The sequence below is a fragment of the Xenopus laevis genome, chromosome 9_10S (assembly GCF_017654675.1).
Source record: "Xenopus laevis strain J_2021 chromosome 9_10S, Xenopus_laevis_v10.1, whole genome shotgun sequence".
Taxonomy (NCBI): Eukaryota; Metazoa; Chordata; class Amphibia; order Anura; family Pipidae; genus Xenopus; species Xenopus laevis.
In genome coordinates this window covers 39,635,541-39,663,512 of record NC_054388.1, presented here as the reverse complement: position 1 = coordinate 39,663,512, position 27,972 = coordinate 39,635,541, and the positions used below count along the sequence as shown (strand labels likewise).

General features: G+C 44.0%; 1 protein-coding gene across 4 annotated transcripts; it reads right to left on the bottom strand.

Moving 5' to 3' along the window:
- Positions 1-834: 834 nt before the first annotated feature.
- Positions 835-27,972, bottom strand: llgl2.S (LLGL2, scribble cell polarity complex component S homeolog). Of its 4 annotated transcripts, none has more exons than XM_018237449.2 (26): positions 27,812-27,972; positions 17,494-17,588; positions 15,443-15,540; positions 12,009-12,090; positions 11,800-11,915; positions 11,516-11,674; positions 11,277-11,439; positions 10,958-11,090; positions 10,823-10,877; positions 10,065-10,222; positions 9,537-9,754; positions 9,013-9,080; positions 7,311-7,464; positions 7,081-7,185; positions 6,660-6,952; positions 6,407-6,545; positions 5,843-5,993; positions 5,606-5,722; positions 4,286-4,452; positions 3,928-4,192; positions 3,635-3,788; positions 3,446-3,471; positions 3,143-3,193; positions 2,334-2,376; positions 1,634-1,695; positions 835-1,301 (listed from the first exon to the last, which is right to left on the bottom strand). In XM_018237449.2, exons 2-26 carry the CDS (start codon positions 17,566-17,568, stop codon positions 1,297-1,299), a joined length of 3,057 nt encoding a protein of 1,018 aa, XP_018092938.1. In that variant the 5' UTR covers positions 17,569-17,588; positions 27,812-27,972; the 3' UTR covers positions 835-1,296.

Below are 27,972 nucleotides of genomic sequence, written 5' to 3'. Positions count from 1 at the left end.
CCAGATGACACTAAAATATTATACATTCCAGAAAGATAATGGATAAGTAAACCATAAAAATAAATGAATGTTAAATTGGCAAAGGGCTATTCTAAGCAATTTTGCAATGTACATTCATTATTTTATTTTTTTTAAATTCCAAGATATTAAAAGATTCATGTATGGTTGACATCAGTGAATCTTGTTACAAACAGCACCACCTGCTGCCCATTTTCCAACCAGTCTGACAACCAAGTAGTGAAGGAAGTTGTCAGGAGAAAGAAAGAAGGCTGCTTGGATGTTTTTCTGGTTAGGAAAGATTTGAAAAAGGTTTCTAAATGTTTTCCTAAGCAGAAGAACATCAGAGCAGCTTCTTTCTTTCTCTTGACTGTATCCTTGACTACTTGGTGGTCAGACTGGTGGGAAAATGACTCGCAGGTGGTGCTGTTGTAACAAAATGTATTCATATTAACAGTACATGTATCCCTTAATATAAAAATAAATAAAAATAAATAAACTAATCTACATTGCAAAAGTTCTTTAGGGTTTACTTATCCTTTAAGATTAATGCTGAACAAGCAAACCTATGAGCAACCTGGTCACAAACACTTGGGTGGGACAGACTCCATAGATATGGTTGTGTGATTGTCAAACAGAATAACTGGAACCCAGGCAAGCTTGGTTGGCAGTGAAGTAATGAGAGGCATACAAGGCCCTGGAGGTAAATGTGTATGGAGGCTCCACCTCTAAGCAGAGCCAAGCTCCACCTCCTCTAGTTGGATGATTTAACCTGTACAAACAGGTTTGATTCTTTCAGAGCCCACGTTTGTGAGACAAGTGAATATCAAGAGGATGTTAAGAGGAAGAGTTACATTTATTGGCCACAGAAATTCAAAAAGCAACATAATTAATATCTATTATAAAATTAGATCACCCATATGTCAGTACCGTGCCGAATTCCATTAAAATCGTATAAAAACAAAATTGGTGTTAAAATATACCAATAAAATGTAAAACCTCTAAAAACCAAAAGGTACATAATTTAAAAAAATACAGTCCCATATTTAGTGATTGTTCTCCTCCAGCGGCACCTGCTCTGCACAGAGGGGTAAGGCAGTAGTACGATTATCATTAAATAAAAGGAAAAGTTCCGCTAGGTACCGCTAAAGGGTAATGTGCAGGCAGGACAGTTGGCCCTCAGCAAAGGCACTTGACAGTTAGTCCTGTATGAGGCTCCATTGTGCAATCAATAATCAGTAGTGTCTTGGCACTGGGGCTTCAGCCCAGGATTCTGGTTCAGTCATTTGGCAAAGCATTTCACTCTGCTTTAGAGGAGAGAAGAGAGGAAGTGTTAGATACAACCTAATACAACTATTTAAAAAAAATAAAAGTTCCACACTTCCAAAAAGCCCAGTGAGGAACCACCCCCAGGTTAACAGCTCTATTGTTTACGTACTTCCTAATCATGGACTGTTCTTTTCGCCATGGACAATCAGAGGGAGGGGCTAAAATGTTTAATCGCACAGATTTCTATTGATTAAGAAAAGCAGTGTATGATACAACCAAAGCTCCATCTAATGGTCAAATAGCTACAGTTCAGAATGCTTGAGACAACCCACAGAGGATATTGTTGCTTAACGTCACAATGACGTACCTGCCCCGTTACTCAGTCTGTGTCCAACGCTCATCTGCCGGGAACTCCTTTCACTGTAACTTCTGTAATGAAAGTCAAAGCTTTAAATGCAATGGTAACACCATTTTTTTTTAGCATTTATTTTTGTTTTAATCCCTTCCAGTAATAGGTCTGTGGTCCTAACACTTAATGATTTCAGCCAAATTTTAATAAACATGGAACGGATGTGTCAGTATGTAAACGTGTAGATTTAGGGAAGGAGCAGTGGTACAGTTTATAAGAAAACCAATGGGGCTCCCCTGCTGTTGAGTGTAACATATACAGAGCCATTTGACTGTGGATGATCAGGTAAAGCTTAAAACTGCAAGAAAAGCCAGTGACACATTCATAGAAGCCACGGAGGAGACTAGCAAAAGAATATTAGAAAAATCTATAAGAAACAATAAATAACGGTATAGTGGGCCGTTAATTTTTTTGTGCAGGTGCCAGATAATTTCTCGTCTTGTGACTCAAGGCTTTGTTGATGTCTGTTCAGTCATCTGGAAACTGAAATATATTTACTGAGGTAGGAGGAAATTTTAAGTGATAAAAGGGTAATGGTACAAATGGGTTGCTACAACGCCCCTCAAGGTCGCAGAACAGGATTCCTAAGACCAGTGTTAAAGTGCCTCCCATTTTATTGACCATCTCAATAGCTTCCACCACTATAAGTTACACTCACATTCTAGTTCCCTCCAGTGTGTTCTGGATTTCCTTCAGCATCTCTGCAAATAGAAAAAGGGAGAGGCTCAAATACAGGGAACAGCCAAGCTATCAACCATCAACAGTGTAGTTGTCCAGCAGAACTGGTCCCAAATGCCATTCATGAAATTCAAATCTGGATTTGGTGAATCCCTTTGGTTAACCATTAAACAAGCTCTAATGCTGATAAGAAAGACAGACTGGCAACAGTGGTGGATACAAGTGATTGTGTTACATATTTACAACCCTTGGGCCCTAAATCACTATGGAAATACTAGTTAGGAAGCTGGAGGATTCAAAAATATGATGATGCTTTTTTATGGAGCTCTTGTACATTCCATTCACTGTGGAGCTCACAATGTAGGACATCAGTAAGGTTACTGAAACCATTCCTGCCTCAAATACAAACCATAGTGGTTTTGCCATTACACAGGACTGGTCTCCTGCATGGAAGGTGACACCAGTCAAGTAGGGGTTGCCAGCTTTTCTGGAAAAAAATACCGGCATTCCTATATATTTATCTTTTTTCCCTATTAATAAAATTGGGATGAACCATCATTTTTACTGGCCAAGCAGGTAAAATACCGGCCAGGTGGCAACCCTACAGTCAAGTCAGCATGGTGGTATCTTAACAAAAGAAGCATGGAATGCTGCACCTTTGCAGTTATTCTTTGCAGACCATCCACAACAGAAAGGAATGGGAACAAATATTCCCTTCTTTTGTACTCCAAACGAGTTAATGGAACCCCTGGGAATATAATCCATTTTAAGGAATAGATTTCTACTTACTCTCATCATTTAGCAGCGCATGTTCCATTAGAGCACCCTGGGCCCGGGGGCCTGAAAAATTAGTGAAGAATTAGTGCTGGGGTTGGGTGACACAGCGTACCAAATTATAGGATAAGTATTTTATAGATATGGGGTTATTAAAAGTGAGTGAGGTTTTTGGGGTACAGTGCAGAAAGACAAAGGCACGAGGGGTGGGGGGAGAACAAAGAGAAGCAAAGTTTATTAGTCAATGTCTCCATTAATAGTCACAGGGAGGATATAAAAACAGTAGATATAGTAGTGTAATGCAAGACTGGACCATACCTCCTGTGTAATCCCTCCCAGATGACCTGCACACAGAAGGAAAAGGTTTGGTTAATTTGGAAAGCATGCACTTCAAAAGCAATAAATAGTAAATATACTACAAGTCCCAGCAAAATACTTGGTCCAAATGCAACCTGGACCATAGAATGGACAGTGTTCAAGCATGTTGATTCAATGAAATCACTGTACCTGGGCCTGTCAGTTTGTTGGTCAATGCTGCCCCCCTGCCGCAGCCGAGAGTTGCGAGGAAGATCTGGAGGATCCACTCTGGCTCGGGGGGCCACCAACAAGCATGTGGATAGTGAAAACCGTTCCAACTCAGAAGGAGAGATTAGATAAAACCCTTAAGAAAAATAGAATACTGGGTTAGGGAACGGCAGTTAGAATAGTCAGGATGGCACTGAAGCGCCCACAAGCCACTTCCTAAATTCCTACTTTACTTTATATATACCAAGTGTGCAGTTGCCCAATGCTCTACTCACCCTGCCCATGCTTGGTGAAGACACAAGAGGCAATGCCACTAACATCTTCCTTGCGGATACAGTCATACCGGACCTGTGTCTTCAGATGGGGCAGTGACACCACCTGAATATCTCCCAGATTGGTGAGAACGGTCAGGTGATTCTCACTGTGCTCCTCTGACTTGCAGCTTCCATATGTGCACACCGCCATCTTGCGCACTCGACAGCCATCTGTGGCGGTCAGTTTTAACTTCAGTTTGCTACTCACTTTGGGAAGAGTAAAGACCTACAGAGAAAAAGATGTTATAAGCTACTCACTCACCTCCCATAATTGGATATTATGGTACCCTGTATCCAAGGCCCCAAACAAAAGCTGCACCTTAAATTGTTCCTCAGATGTGACCAGTAGCTGGTGGCTGCCTTGCATGTCTGGGCTTTTTGAGAGATCATGAGCTGCCTCTAAGGGTTCTGGGAGAGGAACGTTGTGACCGTCCAGAACCAAGATCCCCACAACTGGAGCACGGTGCATTAACTGGATTTCCTTAGCTGAAATAAAAAATGCATTCCTAAAGGCTGACAACCTGCCTCTAAAAGGGATGCTACACTCAAATGCAAAGTGAGAAAAAAAATCTTAATGATGCATTCTAAATTCATTGGGGCAGATTTACTAAAGGGCAAAGTGGCCATCGCTAGTGAAAATTCTCCAAAACAGCAATTCGCAGTGACATCACCAATTTACTAACAGGCATAGAGGATTATTCGCTAGCGAAAGAGCTCAGTGCTAACTAAGTTTTGCGCCCTTTCGCCAGGCGAATTTTTGCTAAGGCAAACGATCGTTACTCTGCAAATTCAGGTTATACCTGGCGAATTGATAAGATCAAGCTACATCATCAACAATCTTATGTCAGTGACATCATATCCTGTATGCCGAAAAGTCATGAAAAAAAAGACAAAACGCTGGAGTTTTTTCATATTTTAATGTGGGCTTATCCTTAAAAGTTGTAACTATTAAATATATTTTGTTGGTAAATTTCTTTTTAACCATTTGAAGCTCATGCCACATTTGTTTTAGGATGGGCTCATGTCTAGGACAATAGAGGATCTCTTGTTTTTATTTTGATTCCCTGGACATTTTTAATATGTGGCCACTACCAGCAATTTCACCAACAATCACTAATAAATACCTATATATGACCTATATGTACCCACCATATTTACATTGATGTAAACGAAGGAAGAAAGTAACGCTAGCAAACATTCGCTTAGAAATCTCTACGCGGACAACTTCGCTAGCATTCGTCTGCCTCGACGAATCTTCACATTTTGATAAAGCGTATTTGCAGCGAATTAACGTTAGCGATGTGTGGCGGAGCCTTCGAAGGCAAAAAATTCACCCTTTAGTAAATTTGCCCCATTGTGCGTTTTTGCAAAAGTAAATGCTCACTAAAGCAGTGTCTGCCAGTTAATAACCAGACAGAAACAGAACAAATATTGCTTTCAATTGCAATTACATTTAACTAACTACAAATAATTAATGGTTTCAGTTTATTTTGTAAAGTTGTTTATATTTACATTCTTTTTTCCAGTGAGCAGTACAGAGTTTTTTGGGTGAATAAACCTAAGAACAAGAACCATAATGATAAGGGTGTCCCAATGCGAATAATGGAGCTGAGACAGACAGAAATTTCTAGTCACTCACCTTGTGCTGCCGACACTGCTTCTTCAATTCGGCGCTCTGTAGGTGGCACTCGCAATGAAAATGCATACACTGTGCCCCCATTTGTCCCAGCCCAGAGGGAAGGTGTGTGTTTGGAGCCTGGCAAGAGAGACTGGTGTCAGTAAGAACAGGTATAACCAAAAAAACGCCGCAGCCCAAGATTATCCCCCCTGATGTCCCATCTATAGGGCAATCACAGCATCCCCTTCTGCAACTCACTGTCCCTCAGGTATGTGTCAGCAAAGTACAATATTCGCACAAATCCGGTAAAGGAATCCTCAGCCGAGCGTGCTTCTATTCGCCTCTGCACGGGGGCCAGTTCCATCTCCTGTAGAGCTTCCTGCTCTAATCGAGCATTGGCCTCTTGTACCTAATCAAGAAACAGACATGGGTTATAAAGCAATTAGTCCCTTGTATCTTCCCAAACCATTGGTGTCCTGGGATCACCTGTACATAAAATCAATAGTATAGTCATGAGCAATCAACATCTGTAGTCCAGGTACAGTCAGGTTTGTACACTAAAACACACTCTTTAGAGTAGGTCAAAATCATATGGCTTTATCAGCTGAAGGGTTCTTATTCAAATAAAGGGGTATGATGCTCATCCCTCTATACAAGACAATCTGCATGATTTAGAAATAATTATTTTTAAACATGAAGCAACAGAGCAGCTGGAATCTATAGAAATGTTTTCTTTTAATTTCCATTACACAGTACATGTCACAGTCTCTGGGATTAGGGTACCTTTAAAGTTAAACTTCCCCCTCAGAAATAGCAGCTCACCCTATCAGGCCCTGGTCTTCTCTTATTGACTTGACTCCTCCGAATGCGGCGGAACGACTGACGCAAAGATTTCTTCAGAGATTTGACCCGTGACAGAGGACCCTCCAGAGCCATTTGATCACTGGCATGTAAGGTGCACCTGCAAGCAGAGATACAACAATACTTAGCAGATGATAAATGACCAGAAAAGCTAAACACACTGGCTGTTGATCAACAACCAAAAATCATAGTTTAGCTGATCTTAACCACTTACTTGGCCATTACTTGCCGCTTCTGCTGAAAGTCATACAAACCAAAGCCATGACTGGTACCAAAAGCCAGCAGTCGCCACTCAGAGTGCAGGGCCAATGAAGTAACAGCGGCTGGCGGCTGGCACTGCACCAGAGCAAAAGGCTGGAAGCCTGGAGGGAAGCGGACTGGGTCCTCCCGGGCACGGAGCCGTTCGTGGCCCTTCCATCGGTAGCCTTCTTGTTCCTGAAGGAGGTCTACCAAGGTCTCATCCACCACATGCTCTGAAGCTTCATCATTTAGCTCCAGAACCAGAACCTGATAATGTGAGAATGTTAACCTTTTACATTGTCATAAGACAACCCTACACAAAGCACTTAATGCAGCATTTTCCTTGCAACTTAATAGTCTTGTGCAAATCTGGTTGCATGCTTCTTCTCACTGACCTGCCCAGCCGTGCCAGCCACAGAGAGGTAACCACTATATTTGCACATGTACATCTTCTGTATGCCCAGTCTGGGGTCATCACTGTAAGGGTCAAATGAACCAACCTGCAGACAGAAAAGATATAGAAGAGAGAATCCACAATGGGAAAAGGTTTGACCCAGACTTATTTCTGAGACTATTGGAACACTGGAGCATATAGAATCACTAAGCTGAAGAAATGGACACTCACTTTCCTCAGCGGAGGCCACTCTTCCTCCTCGTTGGAGTTGACATTATCGTTGTGGTCAGACTCAGTCTGGAAGATGCTCACTGTGCTCATCTTGTACATTAGCTGAAGGCAAATTCCGGAAGCATCCCAGAAGCGCACAGTACCATCCTCGTGCCTGTAAAGAGTAAAGCTCAAGGTAAGACCCTAAAGGCACTTATTTTTCAGATGCCATGCCAGGCACACATCATACTCAAGCAACACTTTGTACAGGCAACTTTACTACACTGCATAGCATGAACATTTTCCTTTCACAGGCTAGTCATAAACAGATATCATGGAATAAATACTCTGAATGAATGGGATTTCAAAGATTTGATAAGTAATAGATGCCATAAGGTGGGCAGCACTACCGAATGAAAGATTTATTGTGCGTTTTGAGACATTGGCCTAGAACAGTGCTGTCCAACTTCCGTGGTACCGAGGGCCAAAATTTGACTGGCCTATGTGGTGGAGGGCCATAATTGAAGTCAGGCTTACATCCCACCGGTAGCGTAGGGCAAGAATAGAATGGCACACACAAGCAGCACTGGACAAGGAGAAAATGGCACACCCAAGCACCACTGGGCAAGCAGAGAATGGCACACCCAAGCACCACTGGGCAAGCAGAGAATGGCACACCCAAGCAGCACCGGGCAAGCAGAGAATGGCACACACAAGCAGCACCGGGCAAGCAGAGAATGGCACACACAAGCAGCACCGGGCAAGCAGAGAATGGCACACACAAGCAGCACCGGGCAAGCAGAGAATGGCACACACACACAAGCAGCACCGGGCAAGCAGAGAATGGCACACACACACAAGCAGCACCGGGCAAGCAGAGAATGGCACACACACAAGCAGCACCGGGCAAGCAGAGAATGGCACACACAAGCAGCACTGTGCAAGCAGAGAATGGCACACACAAGAAGCACTGGGCAAGCAGAGAATGGCACACACAAGCAGCACTGAGTAAGCAGAGAATGGCACACACAAGCAGCACTGGGCAAGTAGAGAATGGCACACACAGGGAGGGAAGGCAGAACGGAGCAGGAGACAGGGAAATTTATCATTCTAATGTACTACATACAGTGACACGGTGCTGGTGCCCCATTAGCATTTTGAATTTAGGTGTGAACAGGTGAACATTGTGGGTAGTTTCAGTCTGGGTCTCAGGTGTGAACAGTACAGGCCTTTAGGATATAAACAATAGAGGTGTCACAAGTGTGAATAATATAGGGGGTTCACAGGTATGACCAATACAGGGGATTACACTGAATTTGAAGTTTAAACTAAGCAGGGGCCAGTTAATCTCTATAGTGATACCTTTTAAAGTTTACATATGGTAAACAGACACAGCATGTGGGGGGCCACAGAAGGGGGGGGTTCAGTTGGACAGCCCTGGCCTAGAACATTAATGTTTAACTCTAGAAAGATATTTGTTTGTAGTCTTGTAACGCCACAGATGCTTCTGTTTGCTATACACTTGGACTTAGACCTCTGGCAATATGCAGTGTTTTATCTTTCAGACAAAAGGAAAACACAGTGGAGAGGAGACTTCCTTCTTATAAGCCTTCAGCTGCCGATTAACAACTCTCAGCATCGACCCCTGCCAATAATGAGGGTATTAGCTCAGTAGAAAAACTGTTAAACAAAAATAAATGTTATTTTTCTTAGTAGGACTCACCCAGTAAGAAGCAGGTCTCTCTGAGGGGGAGCTGGTGCCAAATTAACACCACCATCAATGGGCCACGGCTGCAGTGAAAGAATGTAACATTTAGTAAGAAGCTGGCGGCTTTATATTTAGACCTTCTGAATTTCGCAATATAGCTTTCCACTGTTGTTAAAAGGGGCTGTAAATGGGCATTTTGTCTCTGCACCCAGGTGTCCCTTGTGACGGGTTGGGGTAGGCACAGTCACAGTACAGTACCAGCTTTGAATGACTACTATTCTGTGCCTAGCCCAGGCTGCTACAGCATGAAGTGAAGGACAGACTCCATGCCACAGAGTTCTGCAGAATGTTCATCCAGGAACAGAGAGGTGCACCGGCCTGGGTTAAAAAGGTTAGCAAACCTGCCACTTCTCAATGGAAACTGTAACTTGTAATGCATTGGATTTGGCTAAATTGCATTACCCAGTAATTCTATATAGTGTCTCAGGTAATGCAAGCAAGCATGTTGTGGTTCAAAGTGCAGGCACCGGGAACCATACCATGTTAGAGAACTGAGTGTTCTGTTTCCTCCCCGCACTGATTATTCGCTCCCATAACTTCAAGGGGATGGAGGAGATATGATAGGAGCAGGTGATGGCTGAACAATGGAGGGAGATGAGGTAGGGACACTGGATTACTGGCCAGCTGTGGCTCTGCAGGTCAATCATCACCAGCTCCTCTTCTACAAGCACTAGCAGGGCCCGAGGGTCATCATATTCTTTAAAGGAAGAAGAGAAACCCATGTAAATTGATAAGTTTTAAAATGCATAAATAATATACTCTCATAAACCAGTTAATCACAGATATCCCTTGGCAGCAGTGCTGTAACTAAGCCTTTAAGAAAAATGCCAGTTGCCTTGCTATGTGACTCAGAGGACTATAGCTATGATACTAAGGGCATAACCAGAATCCTTGGCATAAAGCAAAACAAGATTGATGTTTCTTTGTCAGAAAGGGACTAAAGACACTGATGGAAAATATATAGAGATATTTCTGTATTGTTGTACTTTCCCATTGTGCTCACCCACCTGCTGAGGGATCGGGGTTGGCAATTACTATGTGGTCAATGATCCGTGAAGTAAAGTCAAAAGCAGTCTGCTGGTTTCCATGTACAACGGATATAATGTGCCTGTCCCCAAAGCTGGCCATAGGCATCCCTCCTTGGAATACGACATATGGAGAGCGGCTGTGAATCATACGTTTAATAGGTTTAACATTGAGCATAGAAAGACTTTTTATTCTTGTTGCTAGTTTCAGGTCTCTTGCATTTGGCTGCTTTAGCCAGAAATTGTGTCCAATGAGCAAGAGAGAAAAGGGATCTATCAGAAATATTGGATCCTAGTAGGACACACTGCTTTGCCTTGCCAATATACATTGAGATAATGAAATGTGCTGCTGTAAATGGAAGGGAGAGGAGGGAATGCATGGCGCTGCTGTACATGGCAGGGAGTGGAAATGCAAAGCCCCCCCCCCATGTTCGTATTTCTCTGTTGGATTTAAACAGTATTTATAGCCCAAATTCTAGGTGAGGCAGCACCAGCATGCAAGTTTACTTTCCCTAAACTACTGTTGTCTGATCTGTGATGCAATTTAAATTCAATAATAATCATCTATGCCCTTGTTAACCACCTAACAAGAATCCACTCCCATAAAATTATACCAGAATTGGCATTCCTCTCCTCTGTATGAAGAACATTTATGAAGATATGGATCTTGTTATGGGGGGGGGGGGAATCTTTCCATTATTGTAATAGAAATGCTACTTCAAGTGCAGCCCAGGACTCACCTTCTGCGTGAGGTATGCCAGGTTATTTTACAGATTGCTTTGCAGCGTAAGGGACCTAGGAGACAGAACTGACACATTAGAGCCCCTTCTCGTTCCAGCTTAACCCACACCCTAGCATTAATTCATGCAGCTCACCATATGGCACTTTGCTCTCCATGGGAGAATCTTGTACCAGCTCATCTAAGATCTCCCACTGGTTGTACCCTCCATCACTGTGACAGCTGATTATCTGCTGCCCATTTCGGCACCAGAAAACATTCTCTAGTTGCTAACAGGGAACAAGATATTAAATGTCCATTAAAAAAAAGGGTATTCATATACAAGATACGATAATACACATAGAATGAATGTGCTGCACATAAAATAGCCTCATAATGTATTGTCTAAGGTCACCACTAATCTATATGTATAAATACAAATATACAGAGAAGGAAAGTTCCTAACAAGTTATTACCTGTTTGCCTAGGAAATATCGAACGCTGCGTTCCTTTGCCAAGTCCCACACCACCATCATTCCACGGCTGTATCCAATCAAAAGCTGGTCTGGATTCCGAGGATTCTCCTGCAAGGCCTCCACAGACTCGAATGCTCTCCTGCTGCTGTATTCATCTGGCAGACTGCAAGGGGAGAATCTGCTTAAATGTCTGGGTCAAAAGGTTGCAGAACAAAAAAATGTGTCAGGAGGTTTCTTACCCTTGAAGAGCTGCTTCATGCCCGACCGTCTTTTCTTCTAATACACGCAGAGCTGGCAACTCGAGAGTAAACACGCTGCCCCCTTCAGTGCCTACATACAGCTTCTCCCCTGAGGAGTGCGGCAACAACACCTTAATCTGCGTCACGCTTGGGGGAGACCTGCCAATTAGAGCAACAGAGGGGTGACTGGTCATAACTAGAAGTAGGAGACACTACATTTAACTAGTATTTGAAAAGAACAGATAGCACTTTGAACGCACTAACAACATAAACTTGCCACCTACCCAGGAGGCCCACGTAAGGTAAATTTTTTCTCTTCCTGTAGTTCCGAGACCCCATCATGTTGCTGAAACGACCATAGGTGAAGGCTATTGTCATCAAGGACAGTGACAAGTTGGCACTGAGGAAGAGAGAGAAGAGTCACAAAACTGTGCATTCTATACCCCCACCCTACACACCTCATAAAAGCCCACAAGGAGACAGAAATCTTTACCTGGTCTGGGATGAAACTGATCTTTGTCACAGAGTTATTCTCATCATGGAGACCCATAAATTCCACCCCTGGGGAGCCATATCTTGATGAGAATAATTTTAAGTATAAATGTCCCAACATATATGAAAGCTAGAAGGAGGGAGTGCCAGGCAACAAGAAAGTAACTTAAAAACAAAGGATGCAGCAGGGAAAAAAAAAAAACATAAAAAAACCCATGCACCATTAAGCTGGCCACAGACACAAAATATAGTCGTACAAATCAAAGTTTCTTACGATTTACTGACCGTGCTTGGATTGTCACAACATGTACCATGGCGATCGGTCGTTTAGTTGATAGGACAGGTTAAAAGATTTTTATCAGCTAATGATAATATCTCTGCATGCATTGCCTGACAATATCAATGGGCGACTGACACTAGAATTTGTTGGATATAACTTTCATACGATTGCTGTCATGGCCAGAACAATTTCTGATTTGCTCTTTTACTACTTTATTCAATCTGAAAAGTTAGTGGCAGGTCTTAAGAATGGGACGTCTGATCGTTTGTACGATACAAGGGTGAAATCTGTACGTCTATGGCCAGCTTAAGCCTTAGGGCACAGACACATGCTGCAATTCGGGGAGATAAGTCGCCCGGCGACAAATCTCCTCTTCTTCGGGGGCGACTAATCTCCCCGAACTGCCTCCCCGCCGGCTAGAATGAAAACGGCCGGCGGGGCGGCACTCTGATCGCTTTGTTTTCCGAAGTCGCCTCACGAGGAAACTTCGGCGAAGCGGAGCGCTTCGTTTTCCCGAAGTCGCCGAAGTTTTCCTCGTGAGGCGACTTCGGAAAACAAGTCTGACGCCCATTTTCATGCTAGCCGGCGGGAAGGCAGTTCAGGGAGATTAGTTGCCCTGAAGAAGCGGAGATTTGTCTCCGGGCGACTAATCTCCCCGAATTGCAGCGTGTCTCTGCCCTTAACCACGAGAGTAAGCTAGCCATAGATGTAAAGAATTTTAAAAGATCCAATCGTTATCATGAGACCACGATTATCTCGAAATGATTGTTTAAATCTACGATGTGTCCATCAACTAAAAAGACCATTTCAGGCGATATTGCCAGGAAAACTTAAGAGTAGCTGCCTGCTTGGTCCTGCAGACATAGATAGATTGATTGCACTGGGACCGATAAAGATTTTTTAACCTAGCCGATCAGATGTCGGACAAAAAAAACGTAAGATGTACGATCATTCGAATCCCACTAACTTCACAATAATTTGACGGATTGATCGGACTTCGCTAAAATCGGTCATTCGGCAAGCGTCTATGGGGACCTTTAAGCAGAGTCATATGAAACAAAGCAAACAAACCCACATTCTCCTGTCACTCTTCTCATCTCTGTGACAGACTTGAGACAACATAGGATTACTGAATGAAGATAACATCAACAGTTTAAATGATTTTTAAATCTGTATGACATGGGCGGGCCTGACTCAGTGGCTTAGCTGGACTTTACTAAAGAATTCAAGATGGATCCTTACACAAAAAGGAATCCGTTAATTGCCAGTTTATGGCTGGATTCTATATAAGTACAATGCAGAGTATTAAGCAGCAAGACAGGTAGGTTATTGCTAGCCTACCTTTAGGTCCACTGCCCTGTTGCTCCACTTGTCTTCTGAAGGTAGGGCAGATTTCTGAGCAAAATACAAAATTTTGTATTTCTACATTGATGTTAGCCGTGTCTGCCTGCACCCAAGCGGAGTCAATGCTTCTGGGTGCAGGCAGAGCAGGAGCAGAAGAGCAGCGGGTGGGGGTGAGGATTCTTTGCCTGTGGAGAAATGCAGGCCGAGATCCGCAATCGTCTGGCGTGAATTCCTACAAAACCAGAGTCGTTTTTTTTCTTTTAACCATAGTAAGTAGCAGTCCTGCTCTGCTTTATGGCAGAGATTCTAGCTATCTTTATAACAGAGCATTCTGTCACAGTGACACAGATCCTATCGGATACCCATTGTAATCAGCAGTCCTGTCCTGCTTTATGGTTGAGATTCTAGCTATCTTTATAACAGAGCATTCTGTCACAGTGACACGGATCCTATTGGATACCCATTGTAATCAGCAGTCCTGTCCTGCTTTATGGCTGAGATTCTAGCTATAACAGAGCACAATTACAAATTGTAATTAAAACTTTGACAGGGCTTAGAGTTAAGAAACCTTAGAAAGGGAAGAAAACAAAACTATAGCAGTTTTCAAATAAGTTGAATAATTAAATAGTAGTTAAAGGTATCCTTGTAAATATATTAGGGGTGGGATTTTTCCTGATGACACAAAGATTTGAGGCAGGGTGGATATTTCAGGTTCTGTAACTAAAAGGATTAGCTGAATTACTCTGACTTAGGGCTATTCCACACAGGGAGATAGCCTTGCGTTTGCGGTCGCGGCGACAAAGCGCCGCGCCAGTCGCCGCGACCGGCGCAGGCGACAGTTTTGTATGGGCGCCTATGTAAAAACGCCTGTGCTAACCACACGAGGCGATGCGCTTTTCAACAGTCGCCTGAAAATGCCTCGCCAGGCTTTTTCAGGCGACTGTTGAAAAGCGCATCGCCTCGTGTGGTTAGCACAGGCGTTTTTACATAGGCGCCCATACAAAACTGTCGCCTGCGCCGGTCGCGGCGACTGGCGCGGCGCTTTGTCGCCGCGACCGCAAACGCAGGGCTATCTCCCCGTGTGGACTAGCCCTTAAACTGGAATTTGCACTTTAATCCTCAAAGTGTAAAATAAATGTATAGAAATTAGAGCAATTTAGAAGTTGTATACGACTCGGATAGCACCAGCTTGGTACTGAGATGTAGACACTTCAAACTCTGGAAAATTGTCCATGCGATATAGCCAGACAATAGAAAAAACCAACAGGGTGCCAAGATGTACGGGAAATGATAGCAGTTGAAAGTGGAAGAACACAGGGAAAGGGAGGGAGGGAATGGCAGAGGAGAGGAAGGAGATAAGGAAAGGGATGGGAAGCACAAGGGTGGAAGGGGAAAAGCAATGTACACAGCAGGTGAAGAAGTAACCACGAAAGGATGGGAACAGCAGTGTACAAGGCAGGAGAGGAAGGAGACAAGAAAACAGAATGGAAGATTGATTAGGTGGGTCATTGAATCTCCCCCTAATGCCAAACAGGCTGAAATCTCTACGGAGTTGTGCCTGTAGCACCATGCCATTGATTCTTAAATTGTTAAACAAACAATAGGGTAGCCAAAGGAAAGGCCAGTGGCACAAATGATGCAGAGCTGAGAGGGTTAACACTATCAAGGAATGTAGAACAGCATCAGCGTGAAGCAATGAGAGAAAGTGTAACTAATGCCCAACAAAAATGGCTTAACACCGACACCACCACCACTTTTATTCATTTTTTTTAAACCAGGCGCACCAATACATCTCAGTAGGGAAAGGATACACTTTGAGGGCTCCAGAACGAGTTCCAATCGCCATAAGGCTAAGGCAGTCACTGTATCCCAAAGCACTGGGCTGGTGGGGAAAGCCATGTTCCACTGTCTGGAGGAGATGAAAAAAAAGAGCAGCTCATTCATTTAGAATTGTGAGGTTCCACAGATCAGTGAGACTAAAAATATTCAACATGGGGCCTTCCAGCTGCCTAACTAAAAACACTACTGCACCTAGAAACAGTGGTTGGGAGTTGCAGTTAAATGACATCTGTAGTGCTGCGATTTGGACACCACTAGACTAGATAATCTCTAGGTACCGAGGGCAAGCAAGCTTTCATATTTGGTGTTTCAACTACAACTACAATATACATAGTACCAAAATATTTATGCAGGAAATAAGCAATTATTCCCAGCTATAACCCTCTCATATAACCCAGCACATTTGTGTTGTTTCTTATTGGGATGAATGACACACACACACCCCTTTCACTGCTGTGCAAGGAATCTGACTACAGCATACCTCTCTCACACACACACACCAGTGAAATTACTCACTCTCTGATACTTTTTTCATTTCACATCTAAATGAGAGTGGTTGTGACGAAGAAGAATGTCTAGTTCAACAACATGATAACACCAATTTGCACAACTAAAACAAAAAAAACAAAAAACTACCACCAAAAGCATTAGAAAAACAAAATATAACAGATTTTGGTACAACATACCATATATTAATATATACAGTACATGCCAGCAGCTGGGTTGGTGTGTGGTGGGGGTTACTTCTCGATGCTGTTATTTTGGCTCTCCCAGCACCCATATATTTTGCTGACTGTTCAAAGTAAAAGTACAGGCCAAATTGGCCTGCTTGGCCAACATTGCCAGGTATGGACTTTATTTATGTTTCTGAACTAGTCATGCTGGTTTCCAGCCTGAACTTGCCTGGCAGTGAAACCCTTTCTCTTATGGTAAAGGCCAAAGTCTTCAGATACTACACTGGAAGGTGAGAGACAGGTCAGCCACACAGGGTGCTTGGCACCATGACAGATAGCGTCCAGAGTCTCAGAGGGTACCAAGCTAAGTATAGCAAACCCATTTAGTTAACAGGCTTACTGCCCTCAGCATTTTATTCCCAGCTGAAAGACAATATGATCATCTGCATAGACTGCTTTAAAGTGTCTAAAAACAATGGCATTTTAATAGTGTGGCACTAGGACAAAATCTCAGAGGTAATTTATAATCTTGCATTGCAGTTTATATCTCCTGCAGCAAATAAGGTCATTTGCTCATTCACTTTCAAGGCACCATCAACCCAAGTAATGACAACTTATGATCTAAAGCTCCCATGCAAACAACAGACCTGAGACGGAGTAGGCAACAGAGAAGACAATTTTAAGATTTCAACCACCATTAAAAAAAAGAACCCCTGCTTCTACTGCAGAGCTGTCCAACAATGGAACAGTTATCTGATGTAAAGCATGGCTGCAGTCTTAGGAGTATATCTTTCAAAGCAGTCTGTGGAAGGCTTTCAGTCTGTCAAATCCAACCCCAGAGCCATCAGCTGGTAATAAGTTTTCATTCATATTATGATTATCAAGTATAAGGCTAATGTCAGATGTGGCTGATTCTCCACCCCTCTGCTGGCATCAGACTTTCTCTGTTACTGCATCCAGATCTATTGTATCTGCCTGGGTGCAGGTATACCAAGTAGATTTTGGTGCTAAAATGCACGCGTATGTATTATGGTGTCGGAGCAAGCAATGTGTTTGAGCTTGGGCTACCACAATGGATCCAAGTGCAGGCACAGTGAAAGGTTGAAGTAGGGGCGGAATCAGCCATGTCTGGCATTAGCCAAAAATTTGATGAACACACAGCCCTGCCTGCTACTGGCAAGGAAGAGGACTCTCTGCAGGGCAGCCTGATATATGGGCACGTATGTCATTCAGCAGGAGACATTTAATGGGGACTAACATTTTGCAGCACAGCTCCAGGCAAAGCTTGAAATGCTTGGGCATCAGTCCCAACAAGGAATGTTGTCCTTCTCTGCAGGTCTCTGACTCACCTTGTTAAACTGGAATAGGTCCCGTTTCAGCCGTTCCCTCACAGAGTCATGGCCAGAGCGAAGGAAGCGCTTCATCTCCACAGCTCCTCAACAACCTGTGAGGCAAAAGGGGAAAACTCAGTGCCAAACAAGTAGTGCATTGGGGTAGTAGGTTATGCAGGAAAAAGTCAGGCCATGTACATCTAGCAAAGTAAGCCAAGTCCCCCCCCCTCATCCCACTGAAAGGTAAGTAGCGGAGGTCCTACCCAATAAACGGAAAGACTATCGCTTTATTCGCTTCTATTGAGAAAGTGTGCCATCAAAGCACAAATCCACGTTCTAAATAACATGGGGATTTATCAGCACCGCACTGACATCATGCAAACAAGCCAAGCACCCATTAATCTTTAACCTGCATCTAGCAGCTCAGACTGGACCTTTACGCAAGCTACAGACGAGAACAGGAGATGGGATCGGCCTTTCCCTACACTTGCTATACTATTCACCACTGGTTACAGCCCTGAATCAGGAAGGAAAGCCTCCTGTATATTACACTTAAGGATGGTCCACAGCCAAGTGCACCAACAAAGGCATCGCCCCTATACACAGAAGAACAGAAAGCAATAGTAGCAGAAGTCTTATTTTGTGAAAGCATGTACAAAATAAAACAATAATATAGTTAGCTTTTTGAAAACTATACATAATTTCAAGCAACTTTGCAATATACATCATTTAAAAAATATACCGACTTTTCATGATTTTTAATGGTTTCTGACAGTTGCCTAAGCCTAGCCCCCTGCTCTTCTCTTGATCTCTCTGACTACTTTGCTGAGCTGGCTGACTACTGTTACTTTGTATCAACAGCCATCTGTCCTTCAGACAGCATCCTCCAAACCCCACAATTCCCTGCACACGCGATTTCAATAAGGAACGGAACATCCCAGTGCAATGCGTTGTGGGTTATGTAGTTCCTGCATGCTGTCTGTAAGCTGTGAAGAAGTTGTTTCAATTTGTAACATCAGTGTTTTAGTCTCTCCTTCCCTGCCAGGTTATCAAATGATGCAGAAAGAGAAGAAGGGGCAAATTTACTTAAGGTCGAATATCGAGGGTTAATTAACCCTCGATATTCGACTGTCGAAGTTAAATCCTTCGACTTCGAATATGGAAGTCGAAGGATTTAGTGCTATTCGTTCAATCTAAGATCGAATGAAAAATCGTTCAATTAAATCATTTGAATCGTTCGATTCGAAGGATTTTAATCCATCGATCGAACAAACGATTTTTCTTCAACAAAAAAAAGCTACCAAAGCCTATGGGGACCTTCCCCATAGGCTAACATTGACTTCGGTAGCTTTTAGGTGGCGAACTAGGGGTTCGTAGTTTTTTCTTAAAGAGACAGTACTTCGACTATCGAATGGTCGAATATTTAAACGATTTTTAGTTCGAATAGTCGAACGATTTTTAGTTTGAATCAAAGTCGAAGGTTGAAGTAGCCCATTTGACGGTCGAAGTTGCCAAAAAAAAACATTCGAAATTCGAAGTTGTTTTCCTCTATTCCTTCACTCGAGCTAAGTAAATGGGCCCCAAAGTGTTAAACAAAGTGTCAAACACAAAGTGTTTGAAGAAACAGGTTACCGTGATGGATATATTAGGGGTTTCTGTGTTATGTGGGCCTCTTTATCAAATTTTGGTTTGGAAGCCGGAGTTCCCCTTTAAAGGCAGCTGTTAGAATTGATAAAATAGTTGTTAATATTCCACAGATACTACTGAGAAATGTATCAACGAATTGTATCAACTAAATGCACAAACTAAACGTAGCAAATCACTGAGCTGCCAGACTGAAACACCAGAGACAAAAACATTAAAAATTTTGGGAAACGGTAAAAAATAAAAGAAAGAAATTGTAAAAAGTATTTTTAGAAATTAACTGGAAAAGAAGGCGAACAACCCCTTTAAAGCAAAGTTGGAGTTCAGCAAGGGCTTTTCCTTTCCTCACATGTACTTCGTTCCTGCAGGACAATGGCTTAACATAAATAGATCCAAAATACAGGCCTATTCCATTTCAGATAGAGGTATATGTACGGCTCTTCTCCTGTCGGCTGCTTGGGGAGATATGACTAATGACTAGGTTGTCTGTGTGTGTGTGTGTGCATGAGACATACTTGCCATATCTGCAAACACAATAAAACAGAATGCTCAGTTATAAAGAGAGCTAGAATCTTAACCATAAGTAGGCTGTTGTCACACTGTGGAATCGGACGTTGGAGCGCACTCCTGGAGTCAATGATCGCTCAGTATATAGTTAAAACATCTACCTTTATTGGTTACATTTGATAAAAGAAAGAAAGAAGAAAGAAACAGCCCAAGGTCCGACGCGTTTTGTACTTCCTCAGAGAGCTGAGCGAACACAGAGCGAACATTGACTCCAAGAGTGCGCTGCAACGTCAGGTTCCACCGTGCGAAATAGTTTCCTTAGCGACAGACTAGGGGAGGCAGCACCCGGGTCACACCATGGAGAGGGTAAGTCGATCCATATATCATTGTATACAGGAGAGGATTTGCCTAGATTAACAAGAGCAGGGTTCGGGGCTGGATGCACCCGAACCACCTTATGTGAACGGTGAGCGGCCATTGAGCCTAGCAAACCTCTTAATGAATTGGATTAGGCGAAGAAATATTTACTGGTTAAACCTTGCAAAGGGTGCTGGGTTCTTTTGTATACATAAGTAGGCCAAGACTGCTGCTTACAATGGGTTAAAGTATATCAGAGACTGCAATACAGCAGCTACCACTTATACAGCTTTGCTTATAAAAGGTCACATGTATTTTCCATTTAATCAAGCAGTCCTATCCGGCCCACATTTCCAAAGACATAGGACAGATGCACGGACTTGGTATCAGAGTACAGAATACGGCGAAGCGTAGCAGGCAGCCAGCTCCTCACTGGGGTTTCTGGGTGTGTGTCTGACTCTGCCTCTTCCCTTCACCTACACCCATAGGCAGAGCCTCTCTGTCCTGCAGAACCGCATCCTCTGGTCTGGTTGCTAGAGTCCAAATTACCCTTGAAACCATGCACTGATGTGAACAATAGACTGGAATATGAATAGGAGATGGCCTGTCTCGAAAGAAGAGTAATAAAAAGTAGCAATAAATACATTTGTAGCCTTATACAGTATTTGTTTTTTTAGATGGGGTCAGTGAACCCCATTTAAAAGCTAAATAATTCAAAAACTATAAAAAACATAAAAAAGAAGACCAATTGGAAAGGTGCTAAGAATTAGCCATTCTATAACATACTAAAAGTTATCTTAAAGGTGAACCACTCCTGTAAATTCTAGCCTCTACATTTTAGCCCTGCCCAATCTAATGTTTCTGCACCACAATCTGGCACGAGTATAAATGTCAGGACTGAGAAAGGTGAAATTGTGTAGCTCAGCGTGGCCTGGCCACCAATGGGTTTTTAGCGAACATGTTTGTGTGGCTTTTTTCCTGTGGTGTGGGGTCTAGAGTGGGGCCCCTTGATTTATGATGGCAGCCCTGATACCAAGCATTCAGTCCTTCTAATCTATCCACCACATTCTATCCCACACATATTAAATTCTACTGCTTCCCTACTAACCACACATAGACTCCCGGACTTTACAGTAGTACAAAAAACAAACGCTGAGCTACACAATTTCACCTTTCTCAGTCCTGACATTTATACTCGTGCCAGATTGTTAAATGACCCCTTCTGTTCCTCATATCTGTACAGAAAACAGTGGGATTGCAGCTCTCTGTCTCTCACAATACCAAACCACAAAGCTCCGTAACCACCAACCCTGCCCCCCACACAATTATTTCAAAGTGGGTCAATTTGGCTTTTAAAAAGAATCAGACAGGGAGAAAAAGGAATCCCACTGAGGTTGTCGGATTTGCCTCCTGAAGCAATAAAAAAAAAATACAAACCCCACATATGATTGATGTCGGTTTCTTTGTAAGAAATATTTCTACACTATCAAGGAGCCACGGAGACAACATTAAATGGGTAAACTTGCCTAAATATTAAATTGTAAGAAGAAACCAAAGAAAAGAAAATAGCATTTGAGTTATTTTCCTTTCTATTGTGCTATAGTAAAATGATAAAATACTTACAAACTAAGTATACTTTTTGGGGCTTTCTGGTAAGTGGTGCGCAAAAGGGGTGTGGCCTAATACATCCCAGGATCTGGGTTACTCAAAACAAACCTGCACTTTTAAAATCACAACCTCTCCTTTAAGACTAACAGGTAATGCAGGTCAGGGGGGATAAAGGGAAAATGCAGAATTACTGCTACAGTGCAGCTTTACCGCAACCCACGCAACCAGGGGTGCTTCGCCAATGAGGCGAGTTGAGGCTGTCGCCTCAGGCGGCAGCACCCCACTAGGTACCAGGGGCGGCAAAAATACTTCTCCTGGTACTTTAAGAGCGAATTTCCGGGGGAGGGGGGGCAGCAGCAACTGCTGCTGCCTCAGGCAGTGGAGGGGCCAGGATCGCCCCTGCACGCAACATGTTTCGGGCATCACAGGCCTTTTTCCAAGCTTATAGCAAACAGCTTAGCAATGTCCCCCGAAGAACTTCCCTTCCAATGACCAACCTGCAAATGATGTTTTGCTTTTGAGACCCTATGCCTGGTAGCACCCAACACTGCAGGAAAGAAAAAAAATAGTCTCCAACTTCAAAGGCCAATCAGCTTAACCGTGGAATTTCAGCTTAAAAATACACTTCAATGCCATGTGGAGTTCACAGCAACTTTAAACATTTTTTTATATTTTAGAAAACTTCTTCCTGTCAATATTCACTATGCAATAAGAACTGCCAACTGGTTGCTGGGGTGGACTGATCTAAGCAACTAGATATTTTGTTATAAAAAAAGACTTAATAGGAAAATGACTACATCGGTGACAGGCGACTCCTGGTATCCCCAGACAGGGAAGGAATGCAGGTTGCCCCACCAGGCTTTGGGAATAATAAAGTCACCTTAGTAATAAAGATGCCAGTCTACACACAGGGCCAAATAGGGGTGATCTGCCAGTAACAACTACACGATAATATGCTGGTACTGCATAAACATACCAATGCAGTCCTCGTCTGACGATTTTCAAACCAAAGATATTGGTCATGCAGTTGTTGGGGAGTCCCAAACAAAGGCCAATAAGCAGACAAGTCAATATTTGTAGACTTCAGTGTTTTTTAAAGGAACAATAACACCAAAAAATAAAAGTGTTTAAAAGTAATGAAAATATAAATAATATATATATGTAGTATTGTTCTGCACTAGTAAAAACTGGTGTGACTGCTTCAAATACACTACTATATACTATATAAACAAGCTGTTGCGTAGCCATGGGGGCAGTCATTGAGGCTGGAAAAAGGAGAAAATGCACAGGACCCCCAGTAGATAACAGATAAGCTCTGTAGTGTACAATGGGATTCTTCAGAACTTATTTATCTACTGCATATCTTGTGCTTGAATGGCTACCCCCATGGCTAGGCAACAACTTGATTATACAAACTGAAGCACACACATCAGTTTTACAAGTGGAGGGCAACAGTACATCATATTGTCACATTAAAAAAAACAGAGTTTTTGGTGTTACTGTTCCTTTAATAGAATCTGTTCAGGTATCAACCATACAGGGGGGCTTACAATACAAATCAGGCAATGAGGAAGGAAACTGGGTCACCTTGTCAGAGCAATCATGACTGCCTTCACAGATAAAAAGACACACAGGTAAAGAAGGCTTCATGTGCACAGTAACATCATGCAAACAAAGCTCTTCTTAAAGGAGAAGGAAAGGCTAAAACTAAGTAAGCTTTATCAGAAAGGTCTATATAAATACACCAGTAAACGCTCAAAGTAAAGTAAACACAGCATTTCTTTCCTTTTATTGTGTTCACATGGGCTTCTGTATCAGACTTCCTGTTTTCAGCATAAACCTCCAGGGCAGGGGCTTGAGCATGCTCAGTTTGCTCCTCTACCCCTCCCTCCTCCCGTCCCTGCTGTAATCTGAGCTCAGAGCTGTAAGTGAGCAGGGAGATTCTCAGGCAGGAAGTGATGTCACACCCAAGCTTATCTCGTATCAGTATATAATACACAAAAGCCATGAATATCCTGTAAATTATATCCTTATAAACGGTGAGTTCTGATGTCATTTCTGTCACATGACTCATTGAAATTTGTGTATTATAATAAATAAAGTACCCCCAATTGTAAAATATGAGGATATTAGAAGTTACCTCGGAGTTCCATGACCTGTATAAAAACACTCGGCCTTCGGCCTCGTGTTTTTATATGGTGATGAAACTCCTCGGTAACTTATAATATCCCTATATTTTACAAAAGGGGGTACTTTATTCACTATATAATACACAAAAGCCATGAATATCTTGTAAATTATATCCTTATAAACGGTTCTGAGTTCTGATGTCATCAGTTATAAACGGTGAGTTCTGATGTCATTTCTGTCATATGACTCACCGAAACTTGTGTATTATAATAAATAAAGTACCCCCAGTTGCAAAATATGAGGATATTAGAAGTTACCTCGGAGTTCCATGACCTGTATAAAAACACTCGGCCTTCGGCCTCGTGTTTTTATATGGTCATGAAACTCCTCTGTAACTTATAATATCCTTATATTTTACAAGAGGGGGTACTTTATTCACTATATAACAACCACTTTCTAGATGTCAGTAACAATGTAATTACTTTCCTTCACAACATGCAATAAGAGCCTCACAGGCCAAGACGGAAGAGTACTATACAAACCAATCCATTATAACCCCAACCTGCTTATGAGATAAGGAGTGAATAGACTCTGGATTTGCTTCCCTACACACTTTCCTTTCTGCTGTCAGTGCTACACAATGAAATCAATCTTTTCTACAATTACTTCTCATTTTCTACTCTTACATACATTATTCCTACCATATCCCATAAGCAAACAGAGAACGGGCTGGCATATGCCCCTATTTGCAAGGAGCTGGTAGGTTCTCTCTTTGTCTGGGTGGGTTTCCCCATAGTACTCTGGTTTCCTCCCACATTTCAAATACATACAGGCAGGTTAATGGGCTCCCACTGAAAACTACCCTAATGTGCGACTATGAAAGGGACCGGGGGGTGCTGCCAAACACATCGGCACCTCCCAGAGAATATGACTTTCCTTGTCCTTTAACTTTTGTTGGAGATGCATCAAAAACAGAATTTGGCCCAACCTATCCTGGTAGTGATGTGCGGCTTAACCTGAGTAGGGCAGGTTTGTGTTGAAATTTGTTTGACCATTTGTGGTGCGGATCAGACGGGGAAAGTACACTTGAGATCCTCTGTTCCTGGGCATCCTCTGTTGCTGAAGATTCTCACATGCTTTAAAAGCACTGGTGGATTTAATCGAACTTTGTTCCCACAGATGCTAAAACCTGAATATGCAAATTTGAGCCTGCATTCAGTTGGGGAGCTGGTTGAATCTTTTTGGAATGATTTGATACTGTATCTAGCGAAATACTTTAAACATGTATGCAGTCCATGCACACCTAAAATATGTATGCATTCATCATATTTATACATCACTGCAACAAAAACGTGGCTGGAGATCAATGTCCCCTGGCACATCCCACATGGGGCAACTGATGCATCTGGCACATTGCATCCAGCCCTAGTTATCAACTACCCCAAAGCATCAAGAAGCAGCAACACATGATCTGTTCCAGCCATTAGACTATTTACTTTTCTCAGCAGGAGAACAGACTGAGCAGATCACAGCAATGTGTGAAAAGAGCAGCACATGAGACAAAGGAGCTGCCCAGTCACACAACATTTCCCACAGTGGGCAGTGCAAACTCACACATCCTGAACACAGTGTCACACTCACCCCTGTACTCTCACAACTTCTACACTGCACAAACCCAAACCACTCCTGCTTCCACCTACTACACTACAACTCTCACAATCTAACAGCCTTTTGTACCAAACAAGCGACAATGGCTTCATAGCTCTGGCCATTAAACTTGGGAATGACCATGAGGCCAAATGTTTAGCAGCATGAGGGCCCACTGACACCTGGACCCACCGGGAATATTCCTGGTATCCCTATGGGCCAGTCTGACACTGAATCATTCACTGTGTTTAGAAACCTTATACAGTAACTACTAAGCCATACCAACAAGTACACCTACAGGTCCATGGTACTGCTACCCTTCTAACACCTGCATGCCCACACACCTGCCTACCCGCCATTAACACCTGCATGCCCACACACCTACCTACCCACCATTAACACCCGCATGCCCACACACCTGCCTACCCATTTTACACCTGCATGCCCACACACCTGCCTACCCGCATGCCCACACACCTGCCTACCCGCCATTAACACCCGCATGCCCACACACCTGCTTACCAGCCATTAACACCCGCATGCCCAAACACCTGCCTACCCACCATTAACACCTGCATGCCCACACACCTGCCTACCCACCATTAACACCTGCATGCCCACACACCTACCTACCCACATTTTACACCCGCGTGCCCACACACCTGCCTACCCGCCATTAACACCCACATGCCCACACACCTGCCTACCCGCCGTTAACACCCGCATGCCCACACACCTGCCTACCCGCCATTAACACCTGCATGCCCACACACCTGCCTACCCGCCATTAACACCTGCATGCCCACACACCTACCTACCCACATTTTACACCCGCGTGCCCACACACCTGCCTACCCGCCATTAACACCCACATGCCCACACACCTGCCTACCCGCCGTTAACACCCGCATGCCCACACACCTGCCTACCCGCCATTAACACCTGCATGCCCACACACCTGCCTACCCGCCATTAACACCTGCATGCCCACACACCTGCCTACCCACCATTAACACCTGCATGCCCACACACCTACCTACCCACATTTTACACCCGCGTGCCCACACACCTGCCTACCCGCCATTAACACCTGCATGCCCACACACCTGCCTACCCGCCATTAACACCTGCATGCCCACACACCTACCTACCCACATTTTACACCCGCATGCCCAAACACCTGCCTACCCACCATTAACACCTGCATGCCCACACACCTGCCTACCCACCATTAACACCTGCATGCCCACACACCTACCTACCCACATTTTACACCCGCATGCCCAAACACCTGCCTACCCACCATTAACACCTGCATGCCCACACACCTGCCTACCCACCATTAACACCTGCATGCCCACACACCTGCCTACCCACCATTAACACCTGCATGCCCACACACCTACCTACCCACATTTTACACCCGCGTGCCCACACACCTGCCTACCCGCCATTAACACCCACATGCCCACACACCTGCCTACCCGCCGTTAACACCTGCATGCCCACACACCTGCCTACCCGCCATTAACACCTGCATGCCCACACACCTGCCTACCCACCATTAACACCCGCATGCCCACACACCTGCCTACCCACCATTAACACCTGCATGCCCACACACCTGCCTACCCACCATTAACACCCGCATGCCCACACACCTGCCTACCCGCCATTAACACCTGCATGCCCACACACCTGCCTACCCACCATTAACACCTGCATGCCCACACACCTGCCTACCCACCATTAACACCTGCATGCCCACACACCTGCCTACCCACCATTAACACCTGCATGCCCACACACCTGCCTACCCACCATTAACACCCGCATGCCCACACACCTGCCTACCCGCCATTAACACCTGCATGCCCACACACCTGCCTACCCACCATTAACACCTGCATGCCCACACACCTGCCTACCCACCATTAACACCTGCATGCCCACACACCTACCTACCCACATTTTACACCCATGTGCCCACACACCTGCCTACCCGCCATTAACACCCGCATGCCCACACACCTGCCTAGATGCTCAGAAACGTGCCTACGTGAACAGTACCCATACACCTACTCTGCATCCATGGGGACACCTCCAGTCTCACAAGCACGTCTACACGTCGGTCAAGTACAAGTGCAGCCCCCTATACACACCTGCAAGTCTATCCCCCTGGCAGCCCCTCATCACACACACCTGCAGTCCCACCCACCTGTTGCTATATGCACCTATTCTACCCACAAGCCTCGCTCAGCTCTGCCTATTGTGCCACACCATTGCACGTCCTGCTGCGCGACCCCCTCACTAGCTGCCAGGTGCACCTGCACACACACTCCCCCTGGCGGGGAGGACAATACACTGCAAGGCAACACGCTTTCACTAGAGAACCGTATAGACTGTTAGCCTGATCCCATCAACCCGCAATCAGTATCCTCACCTGCTCTATTATATCCGGTAATTCCCTGGCACCGTGTCCCGCGGGAGTCACTAGGGACGCAAGAGCTTCCTGGTTCCCTCCACCAGGGAGGGCCGGCTAATTAACTATTCCTGACGCCTAAGGAACAACTGACAAATCAGCGATCGTCCCTCACCAAGAAG

What these genes read in the sequence shown, in the direction of transcription:
- llgl2.S (XM_018237447.2), bottom strand. Translation starts at nt 17,568, where the DNA reads ATGAAGCGCTTCCTTCGCTCTGGCCATGACTCTGTGAGGGAACGGCTG. An exon ending in AAGCGGCAAGTAATGGCCAA is followed by an intron (nt 6,546 to 6,659) that starts GTAAGTGGTTAA and finishes CTCTGCTTGCAG; the next exon opens with GTGCACCTTACATGCCAGTG. An exon ending in ACACTGGAGGGAACTAGAAT is followed by an intron (nt 1,696 to 2,333) that starts GTGAGTGTAACT and finishes CTTTCATTACAG; the next exon opens with AAGTTACAGTGAAAGGAGTT.